Raw genomic sequence first — 17390 nt, 5'->3', positions numbered from 1 at the left:
TATTCACAACAAATTAGTTAGATTTGTACATTATTTTGCACATACGAAAATAATTCATATTATTTTTAGCAAAATTCTTTTATATAAGGATATATTTCAATAATGCAAAGTGAGAATGGACCAACTGAAAGAAAAATTAGAGCGTACTCCCTCTGTTTTTTTTATCATTCTCACTTTCCGTCTTTCAATGCACGTTTTAAAACTTAAATATCTTTCATTATATATTAGTAAAAATTATAACGATTGAATATTAATAAAGTACTAATTGAGACGAATCAAACAAGACCCCACATGACTATGTTTTTTCTTATAAATTGAGAACATTTGGGAAGATTCTCTCTATGCATGAATAGTGTCAAGATTCCAAGTGAGAAAGATAAAAAAAAAACAGAGGAAGTATTTTCAAAAGTAGCAAGTTTAATATACTTTCTTACCTGTAATATCATTGGGTATCACACCAGAGAACTGATTTTGGCTGAGATCGAGGGTCCATAGCTGCTTACACTTGCTAATCTCTTGAGGGATACTTCCAGTGAAGTTATTCTGATTAAGCATCAACCACCGAAGATTAGAACAGTTTCCAATAGTCGCAGGTAACTTCCCTGATAACTTATTTTTAGAGAGATCAATGCTCGCAAGATTAACACAATCACCAAATTTCTCATCGAGACCTCCACTAAGAAGATTGTCATTAAGTAAAACATGAGAAATGTTTGGGAGGCCAAACAAGCCCTTAGGAATCGACCCGTTTAAGAAATTATTTCCCATGCCCAGTGATTCAAGTGACTTGCAACTTCCCAAAATCTCAGGAATTGGCCCAACCAACAAATTATAGGATGCGTCCAGATCTTGGAGTTTGTCTCCTTTGCAAAGACTTACTGGCAAACTCCCACTAAAACTGTTGTTACTTATATTTAGATATTGCAACTTCCCGTTTGTACCCAAGTTTTGTGGGATACTCCCTGTGAAGTTATTCGACCCTAATAAAAGTGATTCCAACTCCGGAAAATCTTCAATATAATCAGGTATACTCCCATATAACTTGTTTTCAGTAAAATCAAGTTCGGTTAAGTTTTGAAGAAGAGAATAAGATTGTGGGATCTCACCAAATAGCATATTACTAGAAAAATCCATATGTTTCAAACTCTTTAATGAACCCAACTCAAATGGAAGACCCCCAGAAAGATTGTTCCCGTAAAGATACAATGTTTGAAGCTTCTTAAGTTTCCCAAACTCCGGTGGAATCTCACCGTAGAAAGAGTTATACCCAAGGCCAAGGTACCTGAGCTCCGACATCTTCTCAACGACCGATAAGGGAAGAGTGCCATTTAGCTTGTTGTAGGAAACGTCAAGATAGCGGAGTTGGGTGAGGAGAGAAAGAGAAGATGGGAGTGGACCTGTGAAACTGTTGAAGAAAACGTGGAGATAGCGGAGTTGGGTGAGGAGAGAGAGAGAAGATGGGATTGGACCTGTGAAATTGTTGAAGGAAACGTCGAGATGGCGGAGTTGGGTGAGGAGAGAGAGAGAATATGGGATTGGACCTGTGAAACTGTTGCTGGAAACGTCGAGATAGCGGAGTTGGGTGAGGAGAGAGAGAGAAGATGGAAGTGGGTCAGAAAAGTGGTTTTCTTGAATAGTGAGGTTTTGGAGGTTGGTGAGGAAGCCTATATCAGGGGAGAGAATATCTCCGAGGTATAAGCCGGTGAAGTTGAGAGAAATGACAGAAGAAGAAGAGGAGGAAGAGCAAGTGATGTATGGCCAACTGCAGTGGTGTGTTGTGTTTTTCCATGAGGATAGAGAGTTATATTCATCATGAGTAATGGCAGATTTGATACTTAGTAAAGCTTGGCGTTCTGTAAGTGTTCTGCCATGGATGAAGTAGTGGAGGTGATGAAGGAAGACAAACAAAAGGAGGATTTTCATTTTCATATTCATTATTGTTTGTGTTGTCGTGTGTTTGTTTTTCCCTAATAATAACTAGAGCTCCTGGGTTTACATGACCATAAATACTTGTGAAATTTCACTATTTTTATGATGTAAATATGTAATGAACCTTCCAACACATTCACTCTAGGCTCTAGCTAAGAAGACATGGATAAAACGTGGAATGAACCTTCCAACACGTTCAAACATTCCAAAAAATTTACACAGTACTTTGGATTTTGCAACTGATGTCTGACCTTGAAAGCATTTTTCCCGTGTAATTTGCTCAGAATATAGCATGTACTTTTTTTCTTAAGAGTATTTAGCTCCTTGGTTCAGAATTACAAATCACATGTCTTATAGAAAAAGTTGGAACATTTCCATTACTTGCGGAGTTTTTCTGATTGGATTCCCACTATTCAACTACATGAATTTACACTAGAAAAATATAATTATGAGGGCTTGGAACCTATAATCCTATATAGCACGGGTACTTCTTCTGATCACGTACTCGTACACGTATAAGTACCCGATATGATATGTATTCTGTTTGGATACACATGCCCATTCCCAAAATTTTGAAATCTCGACGTTTTCAAACCCCGTACACATATCCGTCTTTGTACAGCCTAGCTTGAAACTACTCCATATGTGAATTTATTTCAAACCCACAGAATACTAATCAACATTTGTGTATTTACTCCGATATAGTGTAACTTCAGCTCTCCAAAGTTGCATCATGACAATATTTCATGCAAACTTACAACATTTGTGATTAAGGAGGAGATGGAGGTAATGCATCCTAGTTTGTCCAAACAATACATTTGGACCAATTAAAGCATTTGAAATGAAATGGTGCGAACCAAACAGAGCGTAACTGGAAAGTGTTGGCCAAAGGTATTTGAGATCAAGGTGAATCAATCGAAGGATCATTCCGATGCTGATATTCGACAATCGACGGTTGTGTATCCTTGTGCCAGCCAGTGTAGAAGCCATGAAGTAGCAACAATGGCTAGGAAGACTAGAACTGTTTTTTACATTAGGTTCAGTCAGATTCAGTTGTTTGGCAACATAAAGGACAACTTTTATGCAATGTTTCTAAAGAAGGCATCATATGGTACTTTGTCCCATTTTTATTTTGAGGAAAGGTTTGCTATGTAAACTTCAGTGGTTATGGTAAATATTGAGTCGACTCGAGCTCGATTCGAAGCCTACTTGACTCAAATTGATTTTGGTTAGATCATATTACAAAACTTGAAACTTATAATCCCTTTCAACTCATTTATTCACCGATAAGATGAATCTTATCTTGCAACTAGCTAAAGAATAGTGATAAGATGTATTCTTCTTAATCTGTTACCACAGAGGCAGAGACATAGACTTCAGATCCAAGTTACATCAAATTGTTCTATCATTAAACTAGGTTTTTGACCTGTGTAAAATGCACGGAATCTTTTGTTGTTAATAAATTTTAGGAAAAATTGTGAAATAGTACCTTTTATAGCACTGACTTTGTGAACTAGTACCTTTATTGTTTTTTTTTGTCAACTAGTACCTTTAAGTTGTGAAAGCTTTTATTTGCAGTACCTTTACTAAATTTTCCGGGCAAAACAGTCAACATTCCGACGTTGACTCCTGATTTCCCACCAAAGTTGGCCTTTTTTTTGCTTCTGAAGGAGCGTGTTCTCACTCTCCTCTTTTAACTCCATTTTCCCCCAATTTCCCACTCTTTCATCTCCCATCTTTACTTTCTCACCAACCTCTATTCATTTTCAGTAAATTCTCTCTCTCTTATCACATTCTCTCTCCTCTCTGTCTCTTTCTCCCTTTGGATTGTTCTGGTAAGCTGAGTCATCGTCCTTCTGTGAAAAGTTACTGCATTTGGTCTTTGTGGACCACAAAAACAGCGAATCTAAACAAAGGTACTTTTTTTCCCTTTTGTGCATCTTTATCTGTAATTCATTCTTTATTTAACTAGGTAAATTACATTGATTAGTGTGTTGATGAATAATTAAACAATGTAGTATAAAAAAACTGAACTTTGTGTATTATCTTAATGCCCTAAATTTATGATGTGCAAATACTATATTTGATGTTTATTAAATTATGAAAATACTTAATTTGTCACAGAATGAGGACAAAATTGGAGTCTATTAGACAAAGACCTAACCTTGGTAGGCCTGCTAACTTGAAAATTTGGTATGGGGGTTTTTTGTGGAAACTAAAAGGGGTAACAAACTGATATATGATGGTGATGGGGTTTCAATATATATTAAGGAAAGGGAAGAGAATATTTGTTACCGGACAATCTCACATATCATAAGGAATGATTTGGGGTTCCCAAATGTGGGTGTCATTTGGTATAGGAGGAAGGGGTTAAGTTTAGACAAAGGGCTTAAACAATACAAGAATGATGCTTGCCTTGCTGAATTATTGGAGACAAGGGATCAGAATAATATGGTCACAATTTGGGTTGAACATTGGCCTGATGATGATGATAGTAGTGGAGATGAGGATCAGGGGAATGGTGATGATGAGTACCATGGTAGTGATGAAAATGAGACTCAGGGAATAATGCAGATGGTGGGGATGGTGGGGAAGGAGATGAAAGTGATGATGATGACAGTGCTGATGACCCAAGTTTTGTGGTGGATAGGAGGGATATGGACATGGATGTTGCTGACACTTTGGGCCACCAAGAAGGATATAGTTTGGAAATGGACTTTGGTTGGGATGAGAATGATATCCTAGTTGGAGTTAATGGGCCCATTGCTGAACCCTCACATAAAGCCCAAAAAAAACCTAGAAGACCTAAACTTCAAGTCAGAAGGAATATAGCAGGTGGGGGGGCCTCAAAGTCTTCAAAAAGCAAAGACAATACAGAAGATGATGTTCTGTATACTGAGAAAGTTGATGAGGATAGACCAAGCCCAGATCTGTTTTCTGAAAATGTATCCCAGAGGATAAATACAGAAAATATTAGGCATGATGATGGTGTAATTGGTGAAGCTAGTGAGCAGCAAAGAGCAACAACTGAGCAGCCATCCCAGGTGGGAAGACCTGAACCAGAAGGGGAGGAGCAGTTCATTATCCCAACTGATGATGATTTAAATGAAGACTCAGCAGAGGAGGGAGCTTGAGAGGAAGTGATGAAGAAGCTGATGACTATGGAACATTCAACCCAGAGGTTGATTTCAAGAAACCAGTGGAGTTAAAGCTTGGCTTGAAGTTTCCTTCAAACAATGTTCTGAGGAAAGCAATCAGGTATCATGCTGTGAAACATGGGTATGATTATTACTTTTTGCATAATAACAAGGATAGAATCACTTTGTATTGCAAGTATAGATGTAACTGTGAATGGAAAGCTTCTAAGAGAGTGATGTGCACTTGTACATTAAAAAGAAAGTGTACTTTTAAAATTCATGCAAGAAAAATGAGGGGTGAGGAGACATTTCAGATTAGGAGTTTAAGGCTAAAGCATGCTTGTGGTTTTCAGAATGCTAACAGTAAAGCAACTTGTGCTTTTATAGCTGAGCACTTTATAGATGCATTTAGGGATGATCCTAAAATGAGTATTCAAGCTTTCATACTTAGAATTCAAAGGGAACTAGGGGTTGATGTGCAGTACTATAAAGCATATTATGCTAGGCAAATGACTTTGGAGCACATACATGGAAGTGCAGCTGACCAATACCATAAGGTTTGGGATTATGCAGCTGCTATCCAAAAGTACAACCCTGGTTCTTCTGCTTATGTTTGTGTAAGTAACGTAGAGAGGCCACCTGTTATGTTTGAGAGGTTGTACATCTGTTTACAACCTTGCAAAGAGGGATTCATACAAGGGTGTAGGCATATTTTGGGTGTAGATGGATGTCATTTGAGAGGGACTTTTCCAGGGATTTGTTTGGCTGCTGTGGGTAAGGATGGGAACAACAATTTGTTCCCAGTGGCCTGGGCTATAGTGGAGGCAGAGAATAAGGACACTTGGCAGTGGTTTCTGGAGCTCTTGGTGAAAGATCTTGGCTCTGTTACAGAGCATGTAACCTGGTTGCATGAGAAGGATGATCTGGCTTTCATGTCACATAGGCAGAAGGTGAGTGTACATCTTCAAATCTTTTTATTTTGTTCTTCTACTGTGTATACTTCACTAACTTATACTACTTGATGTAGGGTTTGCTTAATGCCTTCTCAAAGGTCATTCCTGATGCTGAAGTCAGGTATTGCTGTAGGCATATATGGGCCAATTTTAAATTGGCCCATCCAGGAGAGGCATTTAGGCTATGCTTTTGGAAAGCAGCTAGGGCTTCCAGTAAGGTATATTTAGGGTAGTGGATCTTTTCCTAATTAGGTATGTGCATTTGATGTTCATAAGGTCTGATGTGGGTGTGGTGTTTGTTACATTTGTGCAGGAAGTGTTTGAGGCTCAAATGGAGTCAATCAAGATGCTATCCAAGGATGCATTTAATTATTTGAGCAAGATCCCACCCAAGCATTGGAGCATACATGCCTTTTCAACCAAGACCAAGTCAGCCATGATCCTCAATAATTGTTGTGAGTCATTCAATAATGTGATTAGGGATGCAAGAGCACAACCTATCCTAACTATGATGGAGTGGATAAGACGATATGTAATGAAGAGGTGTTGTGAAAAAAGGGATGGATTGGAGAAGTATGAAGGTAAGATCATGCCTGCTGCTTTGAAGCAACTAGAAGTGCACAACACATTGCAAGGAACTGTTTTGAGACTAAGTCCCATGTTGACAAGTTTGAGGTTAAGAATGGTGATGATATATATGTGGTGGATCTTAAGGAGAGAACTTGTGGTTGCTTTAGATGGGATGTTAGTGGCATTCCATGTTGCCATGCCTTTAGGTGCATCATGAGAAATAGGGCTGATCCAGAGGACTATGTCCATCAAGCCTACAGCAAGAGGCATTTAGGCTCACCTATGCTCCTACATTCAACCCTATGCCTGGGATGAGGCAGTGGGAGAAGACACCTCATGTCAGACCAGAGCCACCCCCATTTAGGAAGCTACCTGGAAGGCCTTCTAAGAAGAAGAGAGTGAAGGAGGCAGGGGAAGGGGAGCCTGAGAAAGTTTCACAACTGGTTGTGAAGAAAAGAAAACCAGTCCAGTGCTCCAACTGTAGGAACTATGGCCATAACAAGAAGAAATGCACTAATGATCCTGCACCCCCACCCCCACCTAAGAAGACTGGAAGGCCTGCCAAAACCGGTTCTTTCAGGATGAAGAAGAAGCAGCCTAAGAGGGGTGCACAAGTAGCAGAGGATCAGGAGAGCCAACAAGTCCCTGAAACAGAAGGACCACTCTCTCACAACCTTGATGGAAGTGCACAAATCTGAGATGTTTCAATTGGTTTTTTTTTGTTTGCTCTAAACTCATTATGTTGAACAATTAGTATGTTTTTTTTTTGCATTGTAATGGTCCCATGATTGTAATGACTGTTGATCCTCATTGTTCTTATTAGAATGCATAAATGAAATCTTTTTGAACAATCATGTGTGCTTCTTATTTACTAATTGCAATACAAAGTTCAACAACTGAAATCTTACAACAATGCTTTTATGGAGAATGTTCAAAAACCATTTTCATTGATCATTCTTAGGCTTGTTTCTACTGCCACATACAACAAAGTAGTGAAAATTTGTGGACTTTTTTCTACTGCCACATACAAAGCAACACCTACAACATCAAACACTAACATGGTAAAAACTAAGTAGAATGTCAATCTTCATCTAATACTTCATACAAAAGAGTGAAATAACTAGTATAACAACAACAATTACAAATGCCTTAGATTTTGGAGCCACCCTAATACCATGCTTAGGTCCATCATTCATACCCCCTGACCTTAGCTCTTCAATTTCACTAATCATCATCACTTTATCCTCCTGATGCCTACTAATTTCCCTCTTCAGTAGTGTATTCTGAGATTTCAGAATTTGCTTCTCCAACACCAATTGATTGATGGTGTCCTTCTGCCATTCAGTCGAACCTTGGTCCACCCAATCAAAAAGCTCACATCCCTGTCCCTGTCCCACTCTCCTTGTCATAAAATTTGCATGCTATAAATTTCCTCCCTGGATTATCAACAATCCATGATCTTTTTTCAGCAACTGGACTCCACATCCACACTTCCTAGTACGTTTGGCTGAGGAAGATCCAGACTTTGAAGAAGACATTCTTCTATAAGATTAAAAAAACAAAAAATTAGCCCTAATTTTCCGAAAATAAAACGAAAAGGAATTAATTAACATACCTTTGAAATTGAAGAAGACTGAAATTGGAATTCAATTCCCAAGAGTTGAATTCTCTTTGACAAGGTGAAATTTAGGGTAAGAATGGGAGAGTTTTGAGTATAGTGGTCAAGGTTTCTGTTTTTGGGGAAAGAGATTGAGTTAAATGGGAGTAATATTTAGGCGAGTGGGAGAGAGGGGTTCAAACATTAGATGTGTAACTCACGCGCACAATTTGGTGGGAAATCAGGAGTCAACGTCGGAATGTTGACTGTTTTGCCCGAAAAATTTAGTAAAGGTACTGCAAATAAAAGCTTTCACAACTTAAAGGTACTAGTTGACAAAAAAAAACAATAAAGGTACTAGTTCACAAAGTCAGTGCTATAAAAGGTACTATTTCACAATTTTTCCTAAATTTTATGATTTTAGTATGTTTTTCTTAAAATTATGGTGTGAATATTACTTTGTGATTTAGAATTTTTTAATCATATTGTTTATAGGAATATTTTAAAACTGCCTTATAACTTGTGCGTTCAATGACTGATGTAGTTAATATGATGATACAACACGTGAGTAGAGATGGCCAACAGTGCGGGCCAATCCAGCCCATCCAACCTAGCCCACCTCGTGGGCAGGGCTCGCAAAACGTCCGATCCAACCCAGCTCGAATCGTGAAATTGGTGGGTGGGCCAGATTTCTTGAGCCCAGCCCACCAAAGCCCGCTACTAAAACCCCTCAGCCCGGACTACGAAACCGGTCCAGCCCAACCCATGAACCAGACCAGCCCAGTCCAAGTTATTACTGAACCAAATTGTGTATATTTTAATCAAATTGTATATATTTTAATCAACTTGCATATATTATAATTCAGTCAAATTTTAAAATAATGAAATTATTCATTAATTTTAATAATTGTATATATTTTTATTCATTTTAAAGATTTAATATAACAATAATGAATAATTTCAATGATTAAATAATTTTGAAATAAAAATTTCATGCCGGCCCACCAGCCCGGTCCAGCCCACTAGACCCACGAACGGCCAGAACCGCTTCTCGAACCATGAAAATCGGTAACAGCCCGGTGTGGGCCAAGACTTTTCATCCCGCGGACCAGCCCATCCAACCCATGAATTTCACGGTCCGGTCCTGGGCCGTGAAATCTCAGCCCGTCCGGCCCGTCCAGCCCACACCAGTGGCTAAAGATGGCCAGCAGTGCGGGCCAATCCAGCCCATCCAGCCCAGCCCACCTCGTGGGCCGTGTGGGTCGGGCCAGCAAAAAGCCTGGTCCAGCCCAGCTCAAACCGTGAAATTGGTGGGTGGGTCGTGGGCCAGATTTCTTGAGCCCAGCTCACTAAAGCGCACTACTAAAACCGCCCAGTCCGGACCATGAAACCAGTCCAACCCAACCCATGACCCAGACCAGCCTAATCCAAGTAAATATTGAACCAAATTGTGTATATTTTAATCAAATTGTATATATTCGAATCAAATTGCATATATTATAATTCAATTAAATTTAAAAATAATGAAATTATTCATTAATATTAAGATTTGTATATATTTTTAATTCATTTTAAAGATTTTATGTAACAATAATGAATAATTTCAATGATTAAATAATTTTGAAAAAAATTTCTTATTCCGGCCCATCAGCCCGGTCCAGCCCACCAGATCCACGAACCGTGAAAACTGGTAACAGACCGGTGTGGGCCAAGATTTTTCAGCCCACAGACCAGCCTGCCCAACCCATGAATTTCACGGTCCGGTCCTGGGCCGTGAAGCCCAGCCCACTACGGCCCATGGTCCAGCCCGCACCAGTAGCCATCACTACCAGTGGCCATCACTAGGGGTGAAAGTTCGGTGTACGGTTTGGATTAGGGCCTAATCCAATCCGATTCGAACAAAATTTTGAAATTTTAATTTCCAATCCGAATCCAAACCAATTAGAGTTTGAATCCGATCCAATCCAATCCGAATTTTCATACTCTAATTTGGATCCGATCCAAAAATCCGATTTTTCAAAAACTCTAGTTTCTCGATGAAATAAATCAAGCACAACGGTAGCCTAGTAGATTTAGGAAATGAGGAATTAAGGGTTGTTAGGATTATAGGGGAAGGGTGGAAGTACTAGGCTATGGACTATCCTTCTTTTTAGAAAAAAATTAGTTAAGCACTTAAGCCCAATCAAGATACATAATACAAGGCATATGTCTATTTGGTTATATTGGATTTTTGGATCCAATTACCCTCAATCCAATCCGATCCAAAAATCCAAATTTTCAAAAAACTTAATCCGAATCCAATCCGAACACATTTCAAATCCGATCCGAATTACTAATTCGAATTGGAATGGATTGAATTTTGGATTTTATCCGAATAACTTTCACCTCTAGCCATCACTACACATGAGTAAATATTTTTTCGCCAACAAAAGGGTTATCTTTCTTGGACTACGACTCTGCGAGTGACAGACCTTGAAAGATGTATTTCCAAACTACAACAATTTGAAATCATTTCGTAAAATATATATAAATCTTGATAAACCCTTATTTATTTTGTAAGAACTTTAATTTGTACACTTTTATATAAAGCTAGAAAGTTTTCATCGGTGAGAAAATATAAACTCAACTCTGTGTTTTGGCTTCTTTTGACTAATTCTCTATTGATTTCAGTAGGTTGAGGCACTTCAGACAATGGATTTTTCTTATTCTGGGGAAGGATTGACATTAGTTGATGAAAGGCTTGTGTTGTGCATGTACATGCTATGGTTTATGCACATATTATGTTTTGATGATGAAAATTAATATAATATATTTTAGTATGAAAGTATGTAACAGTTGAAACAGATGCATGAAGAAAGGAATTAATAAATGAAGACTTTGAAGAAAAGAAGAATCAAGATTGAAGTCAAGTTTATATGTTCCTTAGAATAGTTACTTTGTGTAAAAATGTAATAGGCTTGAATTAGGTGATATACTATGTGCTAAATATAGAAATATAAAATTAGTATAATTATTATTTTCTTAGAGTTAAGAAAATAAATAATTGTATTAATATTATATGTCTATATAAAAAGGAAATTAGTTTATAAATAAATAAAAATTATAAAAATGTTTAGAAAAAGATTTTCATAAAAAATGTTTTAGAAAAAGAATTTTATAAAAAACGTGGTTTTAGAAAAATATTTTTACAAACGTGTTTTATGAAAATAATTTTATGAAAACGTGTTTAGAAAAGATTTTAGTAAACAACGTAATTTGGTTTTCAAAAAGGATTTGGAAAATATTTTTTGATAAAAACAGAATTGTAGTTGAAAAGAAAATCTAATAAGAAAAAACTTATCTTTTTGAGATTAAAGATAAAGATAGAAAAAGATAAAGTTGTTTTTCTAAAAAGAGAGTTTTATCCCTTAAATTAAGGATTAAAAGATAAAGATATTTTTGAAGGATTTTCGTCCAAACCAAGTCCTATAAAAGGGATTCATAATTCACTTTTAGATCTCACGTTTTCAGAGAGAAAAATCGGAGATATTAAGAGCTGAAAACTATTTCCTTCGCACAGAGTATAGCACTGTTTGAGTCAGATTCAAGTAACGAACATACGAGTGTAATTGTCCTCGAAATTGCTTGACTAAGAAGCACACAATTGAGGGTCGTTTTCTTTCTGTAATTTCACCATTATAGAGAGTGTCAACACTTAGAGTTAAGTGTGGGGGTCGCTACTAGAGTTAGTAGTGAGGGAAATCTTATTGTATCAAGAGGTTGATATTTTAGGATTTAAAGAAATAAAAGAGTTTTTGTTTCTTGTGGACGTAGATCTCAGAGGTGAGATTGAACCACGTTATATCTTGAGTTTGAGTATTGATTTAATATAGTTTTAGTTTTAATTTTCGCAAAAACTCAAAACAAAATTTTCGAGCGTTTCACACAGTGTCTGGCACTGTGCGATAACAAAAGTTTTGCGAAAATCGATCAAATTTCGTCACTCAATTCAACCCCCCCTTCTTGAGTGTCACCTTGTGTTCCAACAAGTGGTATCAGAGCAGGCTATTCTCGTAAGACTAACATCTAGAGAATAGAAATCATGAATATGCAAGATGACTCTCGAGGCAGACACTCCAAGTGTCCAATTTTCAATGGAGAAGATTACGGATGGTGGAAAGCAAGAATGAGGATCTACATTCAAGGCTCAGACTATGAGTGTTGGAGAATCATAAGAATAGGATCTATACTAATCCAAGTCAAGAATGCTGAAGGAAACTTGATTGACAAGGACGAAGATGATTACAACTCAGTTGACTATGCAAAAGCCGAAAAAAACTTCAAAGCTATGAGTATTCTCCAATATGGAATTGGACCTAATGAATACTCAAGGATCTCGGCTTGTACTACAGCAAAAGAAATATGGGACACGCTGGAATTGGCCCACGAAGGTACGAATGAGGTAAAACAATCTAGAATAGATTTGCTTGTCCAACAATATGAATTGTTTGCTATGAATAAGGACGAATCTATTAAAGAGATGTTCACTAGATTTACACTAATCACTAATGAATTACGTTCTCTAGGCAAAACATATACTTCTGAAGATTTAGTGAGAAAGGTGTTAAGAAGTTTAACAAATCGATGGCTCCCAAAAATAACCGCTATCTTGACTAAACTTTCACTAGAACAACTTATTGGATCATTAATGACTCATGAACTTGTCTTAGATTCTAAAACTAATGAACCAAAAAGTAAAGGTATAGCCTTGAGAACTGAATTGGAAATTGAAAACAGTAGTGATAGTGATGATGATATTGATTTTCTTACAAGGAGATTTAAAAATTTTCTCAAAAAGAACAAAAACAACAATCCTAGAAAAAGATGAAAATTTCAAAGGTAAGAGCACTACCTCTAACTTTAAGAAAAGTGCTACTAATTCTGGTTCTTTCAAGTGTGGTGAGTACGATCACAGGATAAAGGAGTGTCCCTTATGGCATGATGAGAAGCCTAAAGAAAGAAGGGAGCAATCCAAGAAAGAATTTAAAAAAGCTATGATCGCTGCAGTCTGGGGAGATTCGGACTCTGACGAAGATCAGAGCGTGGCACAGTGCCACGAGGCTAAACTATGTCTGAATGCTGTACAGAAAACACTGAAGACGGCACTGTGCAAGGACGACTCACATCTATGTTTGATGGCTAAAAGTTCGAACCCTCTCGAAGAGGCAGAAGACAGTGAGGTAAGCCTAATTTCCTTAAAACCTTCAATTCATCTTCTTTCAAAAAGTCAACTTGTCACTCTACTTGGTAATGTAATTGATGATTGTCAAAACATGAATGATAATTTTGATATCATGAAAAGGGAAATAAAAAATTTGACCAAACAAAGACTGGATTAGAGTTAGAGTATAAGGATTTATTGAAAGAAAATAAAACACTTGTTGAAAAGGATTGATGAGCAAGACTTTGAGATACAAACATAAAACACGAAAAAACAATCCTGGCTGATGAATATAAAAAATCGAACAGTGCCATCCACTGTTTGTGAAACTGAAAAAACATGTCTTGAAAAACAGATTGAAACACTAAATAACGAATTGACTGAACTTAAAAATTCAAGAAAGGAATCTAGTGTTGTTCCTTCAATGCTGCCTAGTGATGCTAAGTTAAAAGAAGATCTTGAAAAGGTTAAAAGAGACTTAGAGATTTCCAGAAAAAGAAGTAGTGATCTAAATACCTCAGTCGAATTCTTAGAATCACAACTTTCCATTGCTCGTAAGATGCATGACAAATGGACAAACGGAATGAATGCTCTAAACTACTTAACTAGCACCACAAACAACATGAACAAAACTGGATTAGGATACACTGATCAGCCGCACAGTGCCAGGCTCTGTGTAAGGACCTACGAGAGAGACTTCCGAAAGAGAAAATATGCGGGCCTTCCTGAATATCTAATTTGCAATTTTTGTGGAAATAATGGTCATCTAATTGACGACTGCAACAAAAAGAAAAATCGAATTGCAAAGAATATCAAACGTGTTACTCAAATCTGGGTTAGGAAAGACATACTTGATGCTCAGTGTAAGAAAAAGGGACCCAAACAAATCTGGGTTCCTAAAACTAACAAGTGATTCTTTTGCAGGCAAATGTGAGAGGAAGCAGCCTATAGTATCTTGACAAAGGTTGTTCAAGACATATGACTAGTGATAAATCTCAATTCCTCTCACTAGTAGCCTACCATGGAGGATGTGTTATATGTGGCACTAATAAAAAGGGATAAATTGGTATTTGAAATGTCGGCAAATCTTTAACACACTCCATAGAGAATGTGATGGTGGTAAGTGGTTTGAAAAGTAATTATGTGATCAAGGTAATTATGTTGAATGTCATGCATGAACCTTTTACAAGATAACTTGTGGTTTTGGGATTAATTTCTGGAAATTAGTTGAATATTATGCCTATTGTCCTCCTTTAAATATGTTAATTAGAGTGTTATTGATGCATGTCTTGGTGAAGCTTTGTGAGTAAAGGTTCACTTGATATAAAAGGACTCGTAATGGTCTAATGATGCTGTCCTAATGTCATGATCCTAAGTTGCCGAACTAATCAGCTATATGATCCTAAGTTGCCGAATTTTTGAGCTATGAAATGCAAATTCTTTCTCTTATAGCAAGCTTGATCTTTAGCCCAATATTCTGATTTTCTATTCATGAAATTGACATTTGTGCCTCATTATTTCTTTCTTTCATATGTCCACCTTATCCTCATTTCCTATATATTATTATCCTTCTTTTCTTCACATATTCATCCAAAGTTCAAAAGTGCTTTTAATCTTGATTCATGGTATATGGAGCATATATATACTAATAAGATAGTGAAAGAAGAAGACGCATTAGTTAAGGGGGAACATGAAAAGGTTGGAAGAGACACTAATGCTTGAAAGCAAGAATGAAAGTACTGTTTCACACTGTGCATGGCACAGTGCGTGCCATGAGATGTATCTAGAAGAAAATGAGTTTCGAATTAACTTATTTCGCCTTTGATATCTTATTGATTGACTCTAGTAATATTGTATGGTCTGACTCTCTTAAAAAAAAAAAAAAAAAAAAAAAAAAGGGAAGAAAAGAAGAGTAAGACACTTGTGTTAGATAAATCTTAAAGTTCAATTCATAGATGGAAAAAATATTATCAAAGGTTTGAAGATCATCATTTTGAATTCCAGTATATCCGAAGATTAGTTATATTTGAAAGGCAATAGATTGTTCAGTGGCACAGTGGCAGACATAGTGCCATAGTGAAGAAAGTCTTATGATGTTTATTTGCGGAAGTTGAAAATATGAAAATGGGTTTAAGCACTTGTTGAGCCAATTGCCATTTCAAATTTTTAAGCTTGCATTACCTATCTCCATCTTACATTCTTAGCTACTAACCATGATCTTTCATGATTATTTCTTGCTTCATAAATTCGGATTGTGAGTTGGATTATATTTTTGCTTAATGACTTCGGATTGTGAGTTGGATTATGATATGCACCAGCATCCTTAGTATTTATTGCTTGAGCTACTTGAATTATTTTACTGACTATATCTCACTTTGACTTGCTAAACATGTTGATAATCTCCTTTTTGATAATGTCAAAAGGGGGAAGATGGGTATAATACTTAGACTATTGAATGAAATGATCTTGGTTACAAAGTTACTTGTGAAAACTTATGTGAATGATATTATGTTGTGATTAATGATGCATACTTTGAGGGGGAACATGTGATTATCTAACAATATTATATTTATGGTTTGTCATCATCAAAAAGGGGGAATTTGTTGTGCATGTACATGCTATGGTTTATGCACATATTATGTTTTGATGATGAAAATTAATAATATATTTTAGTATGAAAGTATGTAACAGTTGAAACAGATGCATGAAGAAAGGAATTAATAAATGAAGACTTTGAAGAAAAGAAGAATCAAGATTGAAGTCAAGTTTATATGTTCCTTAGAATAGTTACTTTGTGTAAAAATGTAATAGGCTTGAATTAGGTGATATACTATGTGCTAAATATAGAAATATAAAATTAGTATAATTATTATTTTCTTAGAGTTAAGAAAATAAATAATTGTATTAATATTATATGTCTATATAAAAAGGAAATTAGTTTATAAAATAAGATAAAAGATTTTCATAAAAAATGTTTTAGAAAAAAAGATTTTCATAAAAAATGTTTTAGAAAAAGAATTTTATAAAAAACGTGGTTTTAGAAAAATATTTTTACAAACGTGTTTTATGAAAATAATTTTATGAAAACGTGTTTTAGAAAAGATTTTTAGTAAACAACGTAATTTGGTTTTCAAAAAGGATTTGGAAAATATTTTTTGATAAAAACAGAATTGTAGTTGAAAAGAAAATCTAATAAGAAAAAACTTATCTTTTTGAGATTAAAGATAAAGATAGAAAAAGATAAAGATTGTTTTTCTAAAAAGAGAGTTTTATCCCTTAAATTAAGGATTAAAAGATAAAGATATTTTTGAAGGATTTTCGTCCAAACCAAGTCCTATAAAAGGGATTCATAATTCACTTTTAGATCTCACGTTTTCAGAGAGAAAAATCGGAGATATTAAGAGCTGAAAACTATTTCCTTCGCACAGAGTATAGCACTGTTTGAGTCAGATTCAAGTAACGAACATACGAGTGTAATTGTCCTCGAAATTGCTTAACTAAGAAGCACACAATTGAGGGTCGTTTTCTTTCTGTAATTTCACCATTATAGAGAGTGTCAACACTTAGAGTTAAGTGTTGGGGGTCGCTACTAGAGTTAGTAGTGAGGGAAATCTTATTGTATCAAGAGGTTGATATTTTAGGATTTAAAGAAATAAAAGAGTTTTTGTTTCTTGTGGACGTAGATCTCAGAGGTGAGATTGAACCACGTTATATCTTGAGTTTGAGTATTGATTTAATATAGTTTTAGTTTTAATTTTCGCAAAAACTCAAAACAGAAATTTTCGATCGTTTCACACAGTGTCTGGCACTGTGCGATAACAAAAGTTTTGCGAAAATCGATCAAATTTCGTCACTCAATTCAACCCCCCCTTCTTGAGTGTCACCTTGTGTTCCAACAGCTTGTATCAGAGAGTTACAATTTTTTCAATTCTGTAGGGACTTATGTATGATATTTGAAAATCTGTAAGGGCCAACGATATCACCAAATTCTTGCGTCAATCATG

At 36.1% G+C, this 17390-nt stretch overlaps 1 protein-coding gene across 3 annotated transcripts in view; it reads left to right on the top strand.

Annotated features, from left to right (window-relative positions):
• LOC104891854 (glutaminyl-peptide cyclotransferase) overlaps positions 1-17390 on the top strand; it is a 70829-nt gene that overhangs the window by 29247 nt on the left and 24192 nt on the right. Inside the window, exon 11 of one of the 3 annotated variants that reach the window (XM_057393807.1) lies at positions 2798-3104. The exons of the other annotated variants lie outside the window; for them this stretch is intronic. Coding sequence (XP_057249790.1) covers positions 2798-3084 — 287 coding nt within the window. The 3' untranslated portion in view covers positions 3085-3104. Of the gene's footprint in view, positions 1-2797; positions 3105-17390 lie in introns of those variants that run through there. 3 annotated transcript variants of the gene reach the window in all.

This window comes from Beta vulgaris, chromosome 4 (assembly GCF_026745355.1).
Source record: "Beta vulgaris subsp. vulgaris cultivar EL10 chromosome 4, EL10.2, whole genome shotgun sequence".
NCBI classification, from domain to species: Eukaryota; Viridiplantae; Streptophyta; class Magnoliopsida; order Caryophyllales; family Amaranthaceae; genus Beta; species Beta vulgaris.
This window is presented reverse-complemented; position numbering and strand designations above follow the sequence as displayed.